Here is a 14891-nt window from a genome sequence, read left to right as displayed (position 1 = left end):
GGGGTCTTACCTGTTAACAATTTTAAGTTTTGAAAGAGATAATATGATATGTAACTCAATTCATAATGGTACTGGCGTGATTAAGAGATAGCGTATATTTAATCTAATTTGATTATCTCCTCTCTTGGGTTTTTAGTCAGTAGTGGGTATCTTTTCATTATCCCTTAAATGTAGTCCCATCCCTCATTTCTGTCAATTGAAAAAGAAAGTGGATTATTTTGTGTGTGTGACCGCAGCCAAAGTTTCAGCTGTCAATTGTCAAATCAGATGCTGTGGCACACCCATTTCTTTTAAAACTGTTAAGTCCGTGCTTAACAAAATAGCCAGAGAGTGATTTCAGCAAAACTCAGGTTTATTTCAGCTCGACGATCAACTTCTCTGACACGGTACAACTTCTCTGATAGCCTGAACCAGCTTTCATTGTCGCTGTTCGGTATTTAAACATTCCGGGCTAATGTAGCCACACCTACTATACAATTATCAACCTATCAGGTTGATCGCATAACAGACCAATCATAAGCGTTCCCACTACAGACAGTTCAAATGTGATTGGACACAATACTTTCGGCGCGAATCCTTGCCGACGTCTGAAGCTTAGCATAGCTTCTCTATGGGATGATTCTACGTTCATCCTCATGCATTCAGGGCAGCATCTGAATACATTACAAAAACCAACCACAGCTTTCATGACCCAAGAGCCAGTTTGGTGTAGTGGTGAAGTGCGGCGACCCTAACCTGGGAGAACCAGGTTTGATTCCCCACTCCTCCACTTGCACCTGCTGGATGACCTTGGGCAAGCCGTAGTTCTGATAAGAGCTGTTCTTGAAAAAGAACAGTCTCTTTCAGAGCTCTCTCAGGCCCACCTCCCCCTCAGGGTGTCTGATGTGGGGAGGGGAAGGGAAAAGAGATTGTAAGCCGCTCTGAGACTCCCAGTAAAGGGCGGAGTATAAATCCAATCTCCTCCTCTTCTTCAAGGTTACTCAGTGTATCTGGCCAGTTGAACCCAAGTCTCCCGGCTCTTGGTATAACTCTCTAACCACTGTGCCACACAGATGTTCAAAAACACAAAGAGCAGTCAAGCGGCTGCTGATTTTCCGGCCATGTTTCCTAGGCCGCCGCCCTGGCAAGCCAATGCAATACAAGCTCCCCGGTCACCAGAACAGCTTGAGTAAACCCCAGACAATGGCTGTGGCGACACAAAATGCCCTCCTAAACCGAGTCCCAGGGACAAATGGGAGTCTTCAAACCAAAAGGTTTTAGAAAAAGAGATTTTACAAATGCAGGGAGTATGAGGAGAGGCTAATCGGGTAAAACGCAAATGGTATGAAAACCGTTCGTAATCGGTGGTGTGGGAAGAGGGCACGTTCCCTGGTTTTGCTAAACTAGTTAACAGCTGCACTGACAGAGAAATCCGCTTAGCTTCGTCCCGCTGTGTGAGAGAGAAAAATCTCTTTAGGATTTAGGTTAAAAACAAAAATAGAGTTTCCCGTGGCCACCAGGGGTCGCTACCGGGCGAGGGCCGCTGAGGCAGGCGCGGCGCAGTGGCGGATCCCGGCCACCAGGGGCTGAAGTGCCTTCTTCCCCCCTCCCTTTCTGCCCCCCCCCCTGCATTTTGTAACCTCCACCCTCCCTATTGTGTTGCCTTTGGCGCCTTGGTGCTATATAAGCCGCGGCGGAGGCCGGAGCGCAGGCTTTGCCGTTGCTGCTGGGGACGTCAGGGGGGTTGTCGAGCTTCCCGAGGGCGCCGCCGTGCCATGGAGATGGAGAATCGGTTGACGCTGGAGTTGCGGAACAAGACGCCCGGCGAGGTGAGCCAGCGAAGGGCGCCTCTCTTTTCACTGCATAGGCCCGGCCTCGTTTGCTTCCCCCCCGCCTCCTGCCCCATTTTTGGACGCACGTGTACCCAGCCGACATGTTGGAGACTCGCATTCGGCCCACGGTGGGCGCTTTGAGGCGAGCTCTAGCCACGCGCGCGGGGGGTCTTCTCTTCCCCAAGCTGCAGTCGTTTTCCCGGCGGAAGTGGGACCCCTCCCTGCTTTGCAATCTCTCCAGCGGCCCCCTTTTTTCCGCCCTCGCCAAAGTGCGTTTTTACGCACAGGAACACTTGCAAAAATCCGTCTTTACGCAACACCCACCACTCAGGCTCCACTGGACTGTTTTGGATTGCTAGCTAGGGGGGGGGGGGGGGGGGGGGCTGTGTTTCTTTTGTTTCACTTTGATTTGTTTGGTGCCCCCCGAAAAAGGGAGATTTGACCATTCGCCTGCCCGGGGGGCGTCCCGTTTTTTTAAGGGCGCTTGTTGCAACGGCTCCAGTCGAGGCCTCCTTTCCTGGTGAAGGCGGTTTTGGCGTGCCCCCTTTGGAGGAGATCACTAGGGTAGGGCAGAGGTGTGTTGTGTTGTGGCGAGGGGGGGTGGCAGTGTGTTTGGGGGATGGAATAATACAACGTGCTTCCCTGAGTGTTTAGAAATGGCGTGGGGCGTGGGGAAAAGGGTGGAAATAAAGGGGGCAATGGAACAAGAAAGAAAGGGGGCAATGGAACAAGAAGTTAAATGTTCCGTGGGCCAAGCCCCCCCCCCAAAAAAAGTACAGCGCTTTGGACCCACCCCCGTTTGCCCGATCTCTCTCCACTCCATGGCCGATGCGTAACTAAGGCGCACTTGTCTTTCTTACGCAGTACTAGGGGGGAGGGTGATTTCCCTCCCCGCAATGAAAATGGTCTGTTGTGGCCTGCCTCCACCTCGAGGGAGTTCAGAAGCTTCTCTAGCGTGTCCCCCCCCCCCCCAAAAAAGGGGGCGGGATACTTAAAAAAAAAAAAACCCGCGCACGGCACGTGGGAAACTGACACCGGTTTAAAAAGCCGATGCGAAGGATCATTTTATTTTCCGCTTCGGGGCGGGGTTAAGAGAGAGTGGTGGGAATCAGAAAGGGGGGAAAGTTGATCGTCCTGCCCCCCCCCGGGGGGTGAGTAGGGGAGAGAGCGAGAGCGCAAGCAAGCACAGTGGCTCTTTTGAGAGCGCAAAAGAAAGACCCCCCTTGATGGGCGTCGCAACCCGGACGCTACCCAAGGAGGCTGGAATGGGTTTCCTCGGCTTTGAAAGAGGCAAAAGGAAAAAATGCAAATAAAAGGAGGCACGCGGGTTGGGGGGGCGGACCCATGTCCACGTGTAGGTTTTTTTGTGGGGAGGGGGAGGGAAATGGAGGCTGGGCTCGAGCCTTCCTCGGCGGAGAGGCCGTCGGCTTGCGGCTCTTTTTTAAAAGGGTCATCCGCTCGGTCTGAACAGCAGGGGGGCAGCGTGGCTTGGAGCGGCGGGGAAGCTACACGGGGCGGACATGGCTGGATTTTCACGCGCACTATAGGCTTAAACTCCCCCCCCCCGAAAAACACACACACACACACACCACCCCACGCGCACCCGCAGCTCCGAGCGCGCAAAACTTTGCCAGCCTCGATCCGTGGAGAATCTTCCCCTTTGGAGACATCATGATTTGGGGTTAGCTGCGTGGCTCGGCTTTGGGGGCGGTGGGCGGTGAGCGCGTTGGCTTTCCTCCACGCGGAGGGCTGCCTAGCCTGGGGCGCTGCGAGCGAGGCGCGTCTCCTCGGGAGCCAGTCCTCGCTGCGTTTGGCGGGCGAGTCGATCCGGGGAGAGCGCGCATGGCCGCCTCGGTGGCGAGATGGCTCCGTGGGAGCAGCCATTTTCCGCCGCGGCCGGCCGGGCATCTCTGGGTTCCAGCATCTCCCTTCTTGCAACGTGGGGATGTCCGAGAACGAGACACCCGTGTCCATTCCCCCATGAGCTGGTGTCCAGAACCCCCCCCTTCTAGGGCCACTTGGGTCAGAACGTGGGTCGTGGACCTCCGTCCCCTGCAGCCCTTGTGGACGCAGGAGGGGGGGGTGTTGTTGAACCCCGGCTGGGCCACAAGTTTCTTTGCCCTGCGCTTCATGCCAGGCGTGCTTCCGCCTCTAGCGAGAGAAACCCGTTTGGAGGCTATCATGGCTTCTCCCCATGAGGAACTCTGGGAATTGTAGTTCTCTGAAAGCTTGGGGGGGTGGTTAATGCCCAACCAAAGGGGTAAAAGTGAATCCCCCCGCTGCCGCGTGGGCAGGAGGCCTGGCTGATGAAATCACTGTGCAAGAAGACCTGATCTCTTCTTTGGGTATCCGATTCCGATGTCACCTTTGCTTGGCTGGTCTCCATTTCCCCTCCGGAGACAAGCTAGGAGAGGCGGCGGCAGAGCCCTGTGACATGGTGGCCAAAGGCTTGGTTGTTTTCTCCAGACCGGGGTGGCCAAACTTGCTTAGCGTAAGAGCCACACACAATCAATGTCAGATGTTTGAGAGCTGCAGGACGTGAACAGATATGAAACGTTTTTACTGGGAAATGTGCAGATTTGCTTTTTGTTAACATTAAACGAGACTGCCAAAAATAATAGCAAAGACGGTAAAAGTAGATATTGATAGTGATTTTTATTTCTCCAGTGATGCTTGTTTGCTAGTGATGTTTCATTTCCCTGGCCATGCTGCCGGGAGCCACACAGTATGTGTGAAAGAGCCGCATGCAGCTCCCCAGCCACAGTTCGGCCATCCCCGCTCCACAACCTCCTCTTTTGCCAGATCCAGTTTGGGAAACTATTGGAGATTTGGGGATGGAGCCTCGTGAGGACAGGGACCTCAGTGGGGTACAAGGCCACAGAGACCACCCTCTAGAGCAGCGGTTCTCAACCTGTGGGTCGCGACCCATTTGGGGGTCGAACGAGCCTTTCACAGGGGTCGCCTAAGACCATCGGAAAACACCAATTTTTGATGGTTTTATGATAGCAACGAAAATAATTTTATGGTTGGGGGTCACCACAACATGAGGAACTGTATTAAAGGGGCGCAGCATTAGGAAGCATTAGGAAGGTTGAGAACCACTGCTCTAGAGTATCCATTTTCTCCAGGGGAACTGATCTCTGTAGTGTGGAGATGAGCTGGCATTCTGGGGGATCCCCAGGCCCCACCTGGAGGCTGGCATCTACAATGTTTAGACTTTAAAAAACAAACCCCAGTCCTTAATGGCTATATTAGCACAAGCTGTGGTTGGAATTTAAGAGGCACTTTTATGGCAGGGTTGGTGTTGCCAGTCTGAAATACGCGGCAGCAGGGTCCTGGGTTTGAATCCCCTCCTGTGCTGCAAATTCGCTAGGTAGCCTTAAATAGAATCTTGGTCAGTCTCCTGGCTTGCAGTATAGGGGGGAGTGAAACTGGCTTCATACCAAGAGAGGGATGAATGTTTGAAACACCTCCTGGAATGCTTGCTTGTTGCTCACAACAATTGCAGTCTCTGCAGTCAAATTTACAATAGGCTTGGCTTAGAAAGGTCTGTAACCCTACCAATGAACTCTGTGTGTGTGTTCTGCCCCCCCCCTTTCCCCCAGGGCAGTGGTGGCGAACCTATGGCACGGGTGCCAGAGGTGGCACTCAGAGCCCTCTCTGTGGGTACGCGTGCCATCTCCCCAGCCAAGCCCAGACCATCATAAAAGTGTCAAATTCTCTGCCAAATAATTTTAAGCAAATGAAAGCATTTGGGATTGCTTTCCTTAATTTGTTTGGATCATCTTAAGTTAATGTATGGGTTGTTTTTTCTAAAGTAAAACCTCAGTATTCAGGTTAAATTGCTGTGTTGGCACTTTGCGATAAATAAGTGGGTTTTGGGTTGCAGTTTGGGCACTCGGTCTCTAAATTCGCCATCACTGCCACAGGGTATCTTTTGCTCACCACAACAAGGAGAATAATGTCCCTCTGATGCCTTGAACGCCTTGTTAGAAAACTCCTCTTTTTATATCTTATCTACAATAGGGCTTGAAATGAGGGGTCTGTGGCATACAAGCAAGCGAAGGTGGGCAAGTAGTAAAGACACACACACACACCCCTTATCTGGGCCACCAGGCTTGGCCGTGCTCATGTGGACTAGCACCTTTTCAAGGCTTGTGTGGTGTAGACTCAATCCATAACTGCCCATTCTTGGGTTTTGTGCCAAAATTTTCTTAGAAGAATTTCATGCACGTCTTATTATTGTCTAACTCAATTAAGGGTGGCCTCCCAACAGTTTTGCTCTGCTTGTCTTTTGGCTCAAGCCTGGTGGCTCTCAGTATGAATTTATGGAGCCATTTTGGGGGCCTTTTACTAATTCAGGGCACTTTACTAATAAGCACAAGCGAAGGAGATATTGTCCCTTGCTCCTTGGTTTCTTCTTTTTTTTCCTAACCTCCTCCTCAGTCTTCCTATGTATGTGACGCGATTCCCCCCTCCCCACCAATGTTCTAACCTATGTTTTGTGAGATCAACTTGGAAAGTATGAGAAGTCGTTTGAAAGACTTTTTTCCCCACAGAGAGCAAGAAATTCAAGTCATGTGTCATTTAACCTTCAAAAAAAACAACAACAACACAGAGGTTACTAGACAAAATTCCTAAATAGCCAGACAGAAGATAATCCAGGAGAGGCTTACTTGCTGTTGCCTTATTTACAGTGTGCATTTCAATATAACATGGAGTGAGTTTAATACTCTTAGAATCTTATAAAGAAACCCCAGTTATTTGGGGGGGGGGGGTTGTTGCATTCTTAATTAAAATGCCCTGGAACCTGTGTGTTAAAGGAAGACCATGCTGGTTTAAAAACTGGGAAGTGGTCCCAAAGCTATAGAGTAAAATTTCTTTCTCATAGGTAGATGTGTATGTTTTAAAATAAAGGGTATCCCTCAAGCTTTGCTCTCCAAGTAAGTTGCACTGCACTCCCAAACAGAATTACACCCAGAGTAGTGTAATGGTTAGAACTTTGGACTCAGATTGGGGAGACCCAAATTCAATTTTGCTATGGAATCTTACTGGGTGACCTTGGGCCAGTTACACCAACGGAGCCTAGGCTACCTTGCAGGGTTGTTCGGAGGATAAAATGGTGGAGAAGAGAACCGTGTAAGCTCCTTTGGGGAGAAAGGCGGGGTATCAGTGAAGTAAGATAAATAATAGAGGAGAAATTTATTTTTAAATCATCAAATGGCGATAAGAAATCATAGAAAAATAAACCCCTAAAGTACTCTCCTAAAGGAAAATGCAAAATACGGAGGTTTCAGGAAATACATCTTTCACGTTCAGCCTCCCTGCCTGAACAGTGCAATTCAGATTTAATTGATGCTTGATTCTAAAGTGTATTCTCTTGCTGCAGGACTAGGATTTGCACTTATAGATGACTTTGAAGTTGAACATTGCAAAATTGTCAGCAGAAATTTGGGGATTTGAATGCATGGGCCCTGCCCTCTAAATTATATTGACTTACACTGCAGGACTAGGATTTGCACTTATAGATGGCTTTGAAGTTGAACACTGCAAAATTGTCAGCAGAAATAGGGGATTTGAATGCATGGACCCTGCCCTCTAAATTATATTGACTTACGCCACGCCTTTCTATCCCAGTGGTGACCCAAAGCAGCTTACATCATTCCTCCAATCTATCCTCACAACAGCCCTCTGAGGTAGGTTAGGATGAGAGAGAGAGTGTGTGACTAGCCCAGGGCCACCCAGCAAGCTTCCATGACAGAGTTGGAATTTGAACCTGGGTCTCCCAGGTCTTAGTCTGACACTCTGACCACTACACCACGCTAACTCCCAAGTGTTGTCACCCGAACATGTACTTGAACCCGGGACCCTGAGATTAAAAGTCTGATGCTCTAACTTTACAAGTTAAAGTTAATGTCCAATAATGTCTTAGTGTGTATATAATATTTTTTTTGGGGGGGTCATCTTACATGCACTGTGGTATTTCATTTTGTGTACATGCAGTAAAGGAAAATTGGGGGGGGGGGGGAGACACAAGTTCCCCAGCGCCAAGAGTTGTCTGACGTAATCTGTGCTCAGTTACCTGCCAATTGAACACTGGGATGGTTTGGCAATGTGTGGATGCGGCTTCAGCTTCAAGTGGGAACAAACCCACCTCCCAGCGACTCTTTAGGATTGTCTGAAATGTGCTAATCTTTGCCCTTCCTTTTGAATCTGGCTTGTTCCGCCTCTCCAAACCAGGATTCTGAATTCAGGGCTGGGTGCTGCAGGGATGTTGTATAAGCAGTGGCGCTCACCTCCGGCACGAGGCGGCTGGCTCCTTGCTCGGGAGGAAAGTTCCAGTGCGAGCAAACAAATACTTGTCTTGTTGCAGAAGCGAGCCATCTTTTGGGGATTCAAATGGACTGGCAAAATGTCTGTAACACAAAAACTACTGGACCCTTGAGAAATCATCCAGAGGGGTCTTTCTCTGTGTCTCCTGGCACTCTGAAGTGTGGGTGGGTATCGACAGGCCTGCCTTGTACCCCCAAAGTCTGCTGTAGTTCGGTAGAAGGCCTTCGAGGCTGATGGCCCTGCGACTGAAAAGTGGACTTTTGATTTGGTTTCCTCACTTGCTGATCTCTCCCCCCCCCCCAATTGTTTCACTCACTGTGCCTGTTTGTCCGGCCACTTTGGTTCTCTTCGTGGCGGGGGTGTGTGTGTGTGTAGCAAATCATAAAAAGAAGGCCCGGGAAAAATTTGGGGGAAACATGTTTCCCCCACGTTTTTTTCCTGAAGCCTTTTTTGGTTTTCCCCCGAAAAAGTGAAAAAAGAAAAGAAGAAAAATTGATTATGGAACGTTTTATTTCAACATGATGAATAAAATATTTTAAGACAAGGTGTTCAAATATTTTCCAAATCATTTATTCTGTTTGTAATAACTGTTTGGATACACTATATTTTTAATATGCTAGTTGTGATAATTTCATGCCAAGTAAAAATGTCCATAGTCATATTTTACGTTCCTAAAGTAACAGAATGACTTTCAATCTGGAAAAGAAAAAAGAAGTGCTAATGTAGCATTTTTTTCCAATTTTTCCAACAATTTCCGTTTTTTTAAAAAACACACACACACAAAAACATGGGTTTTTTCCAAGCTTCAAAATTTCCGGAAATTTTACATCTCTACTCATGAAAGCTCCTCCCCTGCCACAAATTTTGTTAGTCTTCAAGGTGCTCCTGGGCTCTTGCTCTTTTCTGCTGCTGCAAACAGACTAACACGGCTGCCCATCTTGTTTGTTTTGAAGGTTTTAAGCCTCTTAGGTGGGGCCCTCCGAGACTGAAAAGTGCAGGGTAGATATCGTTCAATCACTAGAATCAAAATTAGAGTGCCCTGCACGTGGAGGGGAGGAGAGAGTGTGGAAGCCCAGAACTGCCTCTTGCTCATCCATAATGGCAGACTGTCCTTGGCCATGATATCTGAATCGTGCCCTTCTGCTCAGCTGCCCAAGATGGAAAAGCTGAGGGCCAGATCCCTCTTGGTTTCTTGGTGTGTTGTGTGAGCCTTTGGTAACACTCTTTTGAGATAGATGGAGATGGGTAACCGTGTTAGTCTGTCTGTAGCAGGAGGAAAGAGCAAGAGTCCAGGAGCACCTTTAAAGACTAACCAAATACGTGACAGGGGAGGAGCTTTTGTGAGTCACCGCTCACTTCTTCAGATGTGGGGCGAACATACTCCTAGCTGGTCTCTTTTGGAACCTTTGCATGGCTGCCCACCAAGGTGCAAAAGAGCTATTTACAAAAGGTCCCTTCCTGGTCGCCTGCAGGTGAACCTATTGTCTCCACAGGCGAATCTTAAGTTCTTTGGCCTTGGATCTCTAGACGGGTTGTGGGCAGTGTTCCCTCGAAGATGAGTTAGTGTGAGCTAGCTCATAGTTTTTTAGCCTCCAGCTCACACATTTTTTCCTTAGCTCAGGAAGGGATGGCTCCAGAGCAAACTAATTTTATGCAGCAGCCAAGTCATCTGTTCACAACTTTAATGCCAGTAGCTCACAAAGTAGAATTTTTGCTCACAGGACTCCATAGCGTAGGGGGAGCATTGGTTGTGGGGATGCTCTGGAACTTGGGAAAACTCTTGTTGGGACAGCAGCGCAATGTGGAGCCGAGGGGATGTTTCGGAGCCAAGCTGATTTTTGCGTCTGGGTCTTGGTTGGCAGTGGCAAAATGGTCGGCGTTCATGGGGAGAAGAGAAGAAACCCACAAAGTGGGGGTGTGGCCAAGAACACAGAGAACTGGTGTCTAGGTGTGCTTTATATAGGAAAAACTGTTGCCTGAGGCTACTGATGAAGTGCCTTAGGTTGATTATTTTGGAGATAGACAAAGTGTTGGGAGAGGCTTTGATGTATTTCACACTGTGGTTTGGGTGACACCTGATGGGCTTTCCTGAGATGTAATAAAGGCGTAAATGAGAGAGGATGGGGGAAACTACCAGGTTAAAAGAATTGCTAATTTAGGGCAAATGGTAAGGAGAAACAAGGCTTGGAATTAGTACCGAGGTAAGGACATATCTTCTTGGGAAACCTATTATCTTTAATTATGCATTTCTTTAAGGGTGGGGAGAGGTCCTTAGCAGCCAACCCGCTGGATTTCACCTTCCAAAAAGAGATATTTGCCCAGACTTGTCTCTGGTTTGACTCTTGCTGGCATCCATTTTGTGTGGCATTCCAGGCCAGCCAGGGTCTCATTTCTATGATTTCTGGAGGTTCTTGGAGTTCTCCTTTCCCTCTGACGCTAACTACCCTTCTGTGGGAGGAGAGGACTGACTGCTAATGTCTGTGTGGTAGAAGCTGCCTCCGTGCAGAGTTCTGTGTTGCTCAGAAGTTTGTTTAATTGGCTTCTGAGGCTGGTGAATAATAACGGCTCATTTCAAGTGTTCTTCGTCAACATAAGTTCTGTAATCCATGTGACAGGCCTGTAAAGTGGTGTTAGGCTGGCTCTTACCAAAGTTTTTGAAGGGTCTTAGTGCCGGGGTCCCCAGCCTCTTTGAACCGACGGGCACGTTTGCAATTCTGACCTAGCGTGCTGGGCCCAGCAACAAAATGGCTGCCGCAGGAGGCAGAGCCAGCCACAAAGTGATTGCCGCAGCTTAACTTTAGTAACACAGTGAAGATCCTCATGCTGTGGCAGCACCTGCTGCCAAAACAACATTTTAAAAAATCTGCACAGCCAATCAAATCACCCAGTCAGAAGCCATGCTGGGCAGAAGTCCTGCCTGACTGTTCACACTTCCTACAAACACTTGGCAGGTGCCAGAAAAGGTGCCCCTGGGCACCATGTTGGAAACCCCTGTTCTAGTGTCATTAATTAATAAGGTCACCATAAGTTAGAAGCAAACTTGATGGCACTTAACACACACACACAGTGCATATTTTTCCTCTTGTTCCTCCAGGGTGATATATAATAGCTCTCCCTTCTCTCTTCACAACAACCCTGTGAGGTAGCTGAGGCACAGAGAGAATGACTGGGCCAAGGTTGCCCAGTGAGCTTTGTGGAGGACTTGGGATTTGCCCCTTCTCTACTGCGGTCCTCCTCATTGCAATCTACGATCCCTGAAATACGGCTTTTGGGTATTTGAAAAGGGGGATCTGAAAAGGTTGGCTTAAATGGTGCAAATATGTGTCGTGTTTTATCAACCCATCACAAAGAGGCCTGTGTAGCCTGCAAGCTTGAGCACCTGCGGCTTGCTTTCCTTATCTAAAAATGGCTTCCTTTTGCAACTGGGATTTCTACTGTGTCTCTCCCTGCCCATACTAGAAGGCCCCCCCTCCCGATCCCAGCAGGCTCCTTTCTCCCCTTATTAATTCAGACACATTTTCTTTTTCACTGGAGACCCCACTTTTTTCCAGCGATCCTAGCTGGTGTACGACCTTCCACCCAGTTTTGCCATACATAGAACCTTCATGCTCCCGCCCTCCCCACCAAACATGTCCTCAGTTTCCCCTGCGACCTTACTTTTTATGAACCTGGCTCATTATTTAATGTTTCCTCTTGCTGTAATGCCAAATAAAACTTCCTCCTATTGCCCTAATATTTGACCATGCATGGAGAATTGGGGGTCAAAACGTGTTTTGGTCTTTTGGTTTCTGGCTCACGAACCATGAAAGGTTTTAGACATGTTTAGGATTGTTGTTGAGATTTGAGGATCGTGTGTGTGTGTGTGTGTGTGTGAGAGAGAGAGAGAGAGAGAGAGAGAGAGAGAGAGAGAGAGAGAGAGAGAGAGAGAGAGAGAGAGAGAGAGAGAGAGAGAGAGAGAGAGAGAGAGAGAGAGAGAGAGAGAGAGAGAGAGAGAGAGAGAGAGAGAGAGTAAATATGTCTGTTTTGAGGTATACTCACAATATCCTCACCTTTTGTTTTCTGGTTTTGAGGTTGGTTGCAGGTTTTTAATTTCCCCGTTTTTTTCCTCCAACATCACATGAGCCCTTTGTTGAGCATCTGCCTTGTATGCTCAAGGTCCCGAATTCAATTCCTGGCATCTCCAGTTACCGGATCTCAGATTGCAGGTGTGGGGAAAGACCCTAACCCTGGAGAAGCATATGTAGCATATACTGGGGCCATTCTGGACGAGAAAGACTGGCGATCTCACACTGTCTGGCCTAAGGCAGTGTAATCTGTTTGGGGATTTCTTGTTGCATGCTGGGGACTTGCATGGACTTGTGCAAGCTGTCTGCAGCGTTCTCAAATGGGAACGATCTTTACCCCAGGCCTGTGCGGTTGGCAGATGAGTTTGTTTTTGCCTGTGACTAGACTCTTCAGCGTGCTTTCCCTGCGTTAAAGCCCCTGCCAAAAGTCCTGGCTTGCTAGTTTTCTGCCTGTGGGGGGAGTAGTTACCACATGGCAGTCTCTCCGGGTTGGCATACCCCAGAACCCAAGGCCAGGGCCTCCCACACACACACCTGAAAAGGAGCCAGATCAACGTGTCTTTTCCTGTTTACCGTAACAGGGCCACAGTGAGGTCTAGATGCTTGTTCCTGCCATAAGAAAGTGGAGCAGACATGAGACCTGTCAGTTGTGAAAGCTGGATCTAGTCAGTGATACCCTGCCGTTTCTTCTTAAAACCCCCCCCCCTTCTCTGGGACTGGTCTCTGCCAGCTGACGGCATCTTCTGCCTTGCCAGAGAACACGTTCTGGAGGCAGGGGCAGCGCAAGAATGCAGCCAGTCTGGCCACATTGCTGCTGGATGCATGTGCTCATGCTTCTTGTGCCTGCAGTAGACGGGTAGCCGTTGATGCGGGGGGGGGGGGGGTGTTGAGTGGTTGGCTTTCGGCCTGGCCCGGCTGGGGCAGTTGTGGGCAGGAGCTTGGCTCTCTTTGGAGGAGAGATTCCTTCCTTATCTGGCCTCCGTGGCCAGGCAGATAGCTTGCTTTGTTCGATGCTGTCTCTCTCCCCCCGCCCCCAGTCTTTCTCTTTGCCCGGCTGCAAAGGGCAGGCCTTTTTGTCGCAGCGACTGTATTGGCCGTCGCCTGCCCGCAAGTTCAGTTTCCCTGCGTTCTCTCTCCATGCAACTTGGACAGCTTAGTCTGGTGTCGCCCCAAAGGGCTTTACGATCTGCCAGCCAACATCTGGTGGTCCCGTCCCCAGGGACATCCATGTTGCCTCGACTAGGGCCAGGGCCTTCTCAGCCCTGGCCCCTAACTGGTGGGATGAGCTCCTGTTATGACATCAGGGCCCTGCAGGACCTGTTACGGTTCCGCAGGTCCTGCAAGACAGAGCTGTTCCACCAGGCTTTTTCCTCCCCTCTCTACTGGGCCTCCCCTCAGTGGGTCAGATCTGTGTTATCATCTAAGGACCCAAACTTTTTGAGTCTTTGACTATGATTTGTACCATAGGAATGTTGTTATATTTTATTGGGGGGGTTATTAGTTTTTAATTCCTTGTATATTGGTTATTGTGTCTGATGGAACTCAGCCTGAGCCTGCTATGTGGGAAGGGCGGGATACAAATCCACTGGAGCAGCGTCGAGTTCAAGTTTTCGCTCTTCCCGAACAACTGTCAGTTCATAACGGGAGCTCAGTTCCCTTTGTCAGTCTGCTTTGCAGGGTTGCTGTGAGGAGACCTTGGAGAACGAAGAGCTGTGCCCGCGCCCCACCCTGCCTCCCCAGAAGAAGGGCGGGATAAAAAGCTAACTGAGAGAAAGAAGCAGTTTCCTGGCTATGTGTAAAGCCTTAATGAAAAATTTCTTACCTGTAGTGGGCCTTGGGCTGGGTCTAGCCACAAGATGGCGCTGTGCTGTTGAGCCTTCCCCATACAGCATCTGGGTTGGTGGTGGGCAGTGGCCTCAAGTTGCAGCTGACTTATGAGGAGTGGCCGTGGCACGCAGAAGGTCCCAGGTTCAATCCCCGGCATCTCCAGTAAAAAGAGCCAGACGGTAGGTGACGTGAAAGACCTTTGCCTGAGCCCCTGGAGAGCTGCTGCCAGTCTGAGTAGACAATGCTGACCTTGATGGACCAGGGGTCTGATACAGTGTCAGGCAGATCCGTGTGTGACTTATGGGGGACCTCTCATGGCAAGAGACGTACAGGGGTGGTTTGCCTGGACTTCCTTGCCGTTCTCCCATCCCAACACTAGTCAGGGCGGCTGACTCCCCCTTAGCTTCCGAGAGCTGAGGAAATCAGGTTAGCCTGGGAAAGCCGTGTTGGGTCATTCTCACAACAACCTTTTAAAGCGTTTATTTCATTCCATTTATACCCTGCTTTCCCCCCCTCCCTCCATTCTGTTCTCACAACAACCCTGTGAGGAAGGCTAGACTATGAGGGTGTTGCCTGCCCAGGGCCACACCTGGAGAGCTCCCGTGGCCGAGCTGGGACTGCAGCTTGGCTCTCCCCAGGCCTAGTCCAACACTACCCATGAGGACACCACACAGGCAAGGACTGTTTTATAATTAGCATAAGGTTAAGAACATAAGGGAAGCCATGTTGGATCAGGCCAGTGGACCCATCCAGTCCAACACTAGTGTCACACAGTGGATCCAGCTTGCTGACTGAATCCAATCTCTCCTTTTTTTGTGATCCTAATGAAGAGACTGCCTTTGAAGTGCGTTCTCCC

General features: G+C 49.6%; 1 protein-coding gene across 1 annotated transcript in view; it reads left to right on the top strand.

Annotated features, from left to right (window-relative positions):
* Nucleotides 1-1625: 1625 nt before the first annotated feature.
* LOC107112176 (acidic leucine-rich nuclear phosphoprotein 32 family member B-like) overlaps nucleotides 1626-14891 on the top strand; it is a 22184-nt gene continuing 8918 nt past the window's right edge. The window contains exon 1 of the mRNA XM_015413263.1: nucleotides 1626-1808. Coding sequence (XP_015268749.1) covers nucleotides 1755-1808 — 54 coding nt within the window. The 5' untranslated portion in view covers nucleotides 1626-1754. The remainder of the gene's footprint in view (nucleotides 1809-14891) is intronic.

The sequence above is a fragment of the Gekko japonicus genome, unplaced genomic scaffold (assembly GCF_001447785.1).
Source record: "Gekko japonicus isolate JY-2015 unplaced genomic scaffold, Gekko_japonicus_V1.1 scaffold914, whole genome shotgun sequence".
Taxonomy (NCBI): domain Eukaryota; kingdom Metazoa; phylum Chordata; class Lepidosauria; order Squamata; family Gekkonidae; genus Gekko; species Gekko japonicus.
The sequence above is the reverse complement of the archived record's forward strand: the minus strand, read 5'-3'. Positions and strand labels throughout refer to the sequence as shown.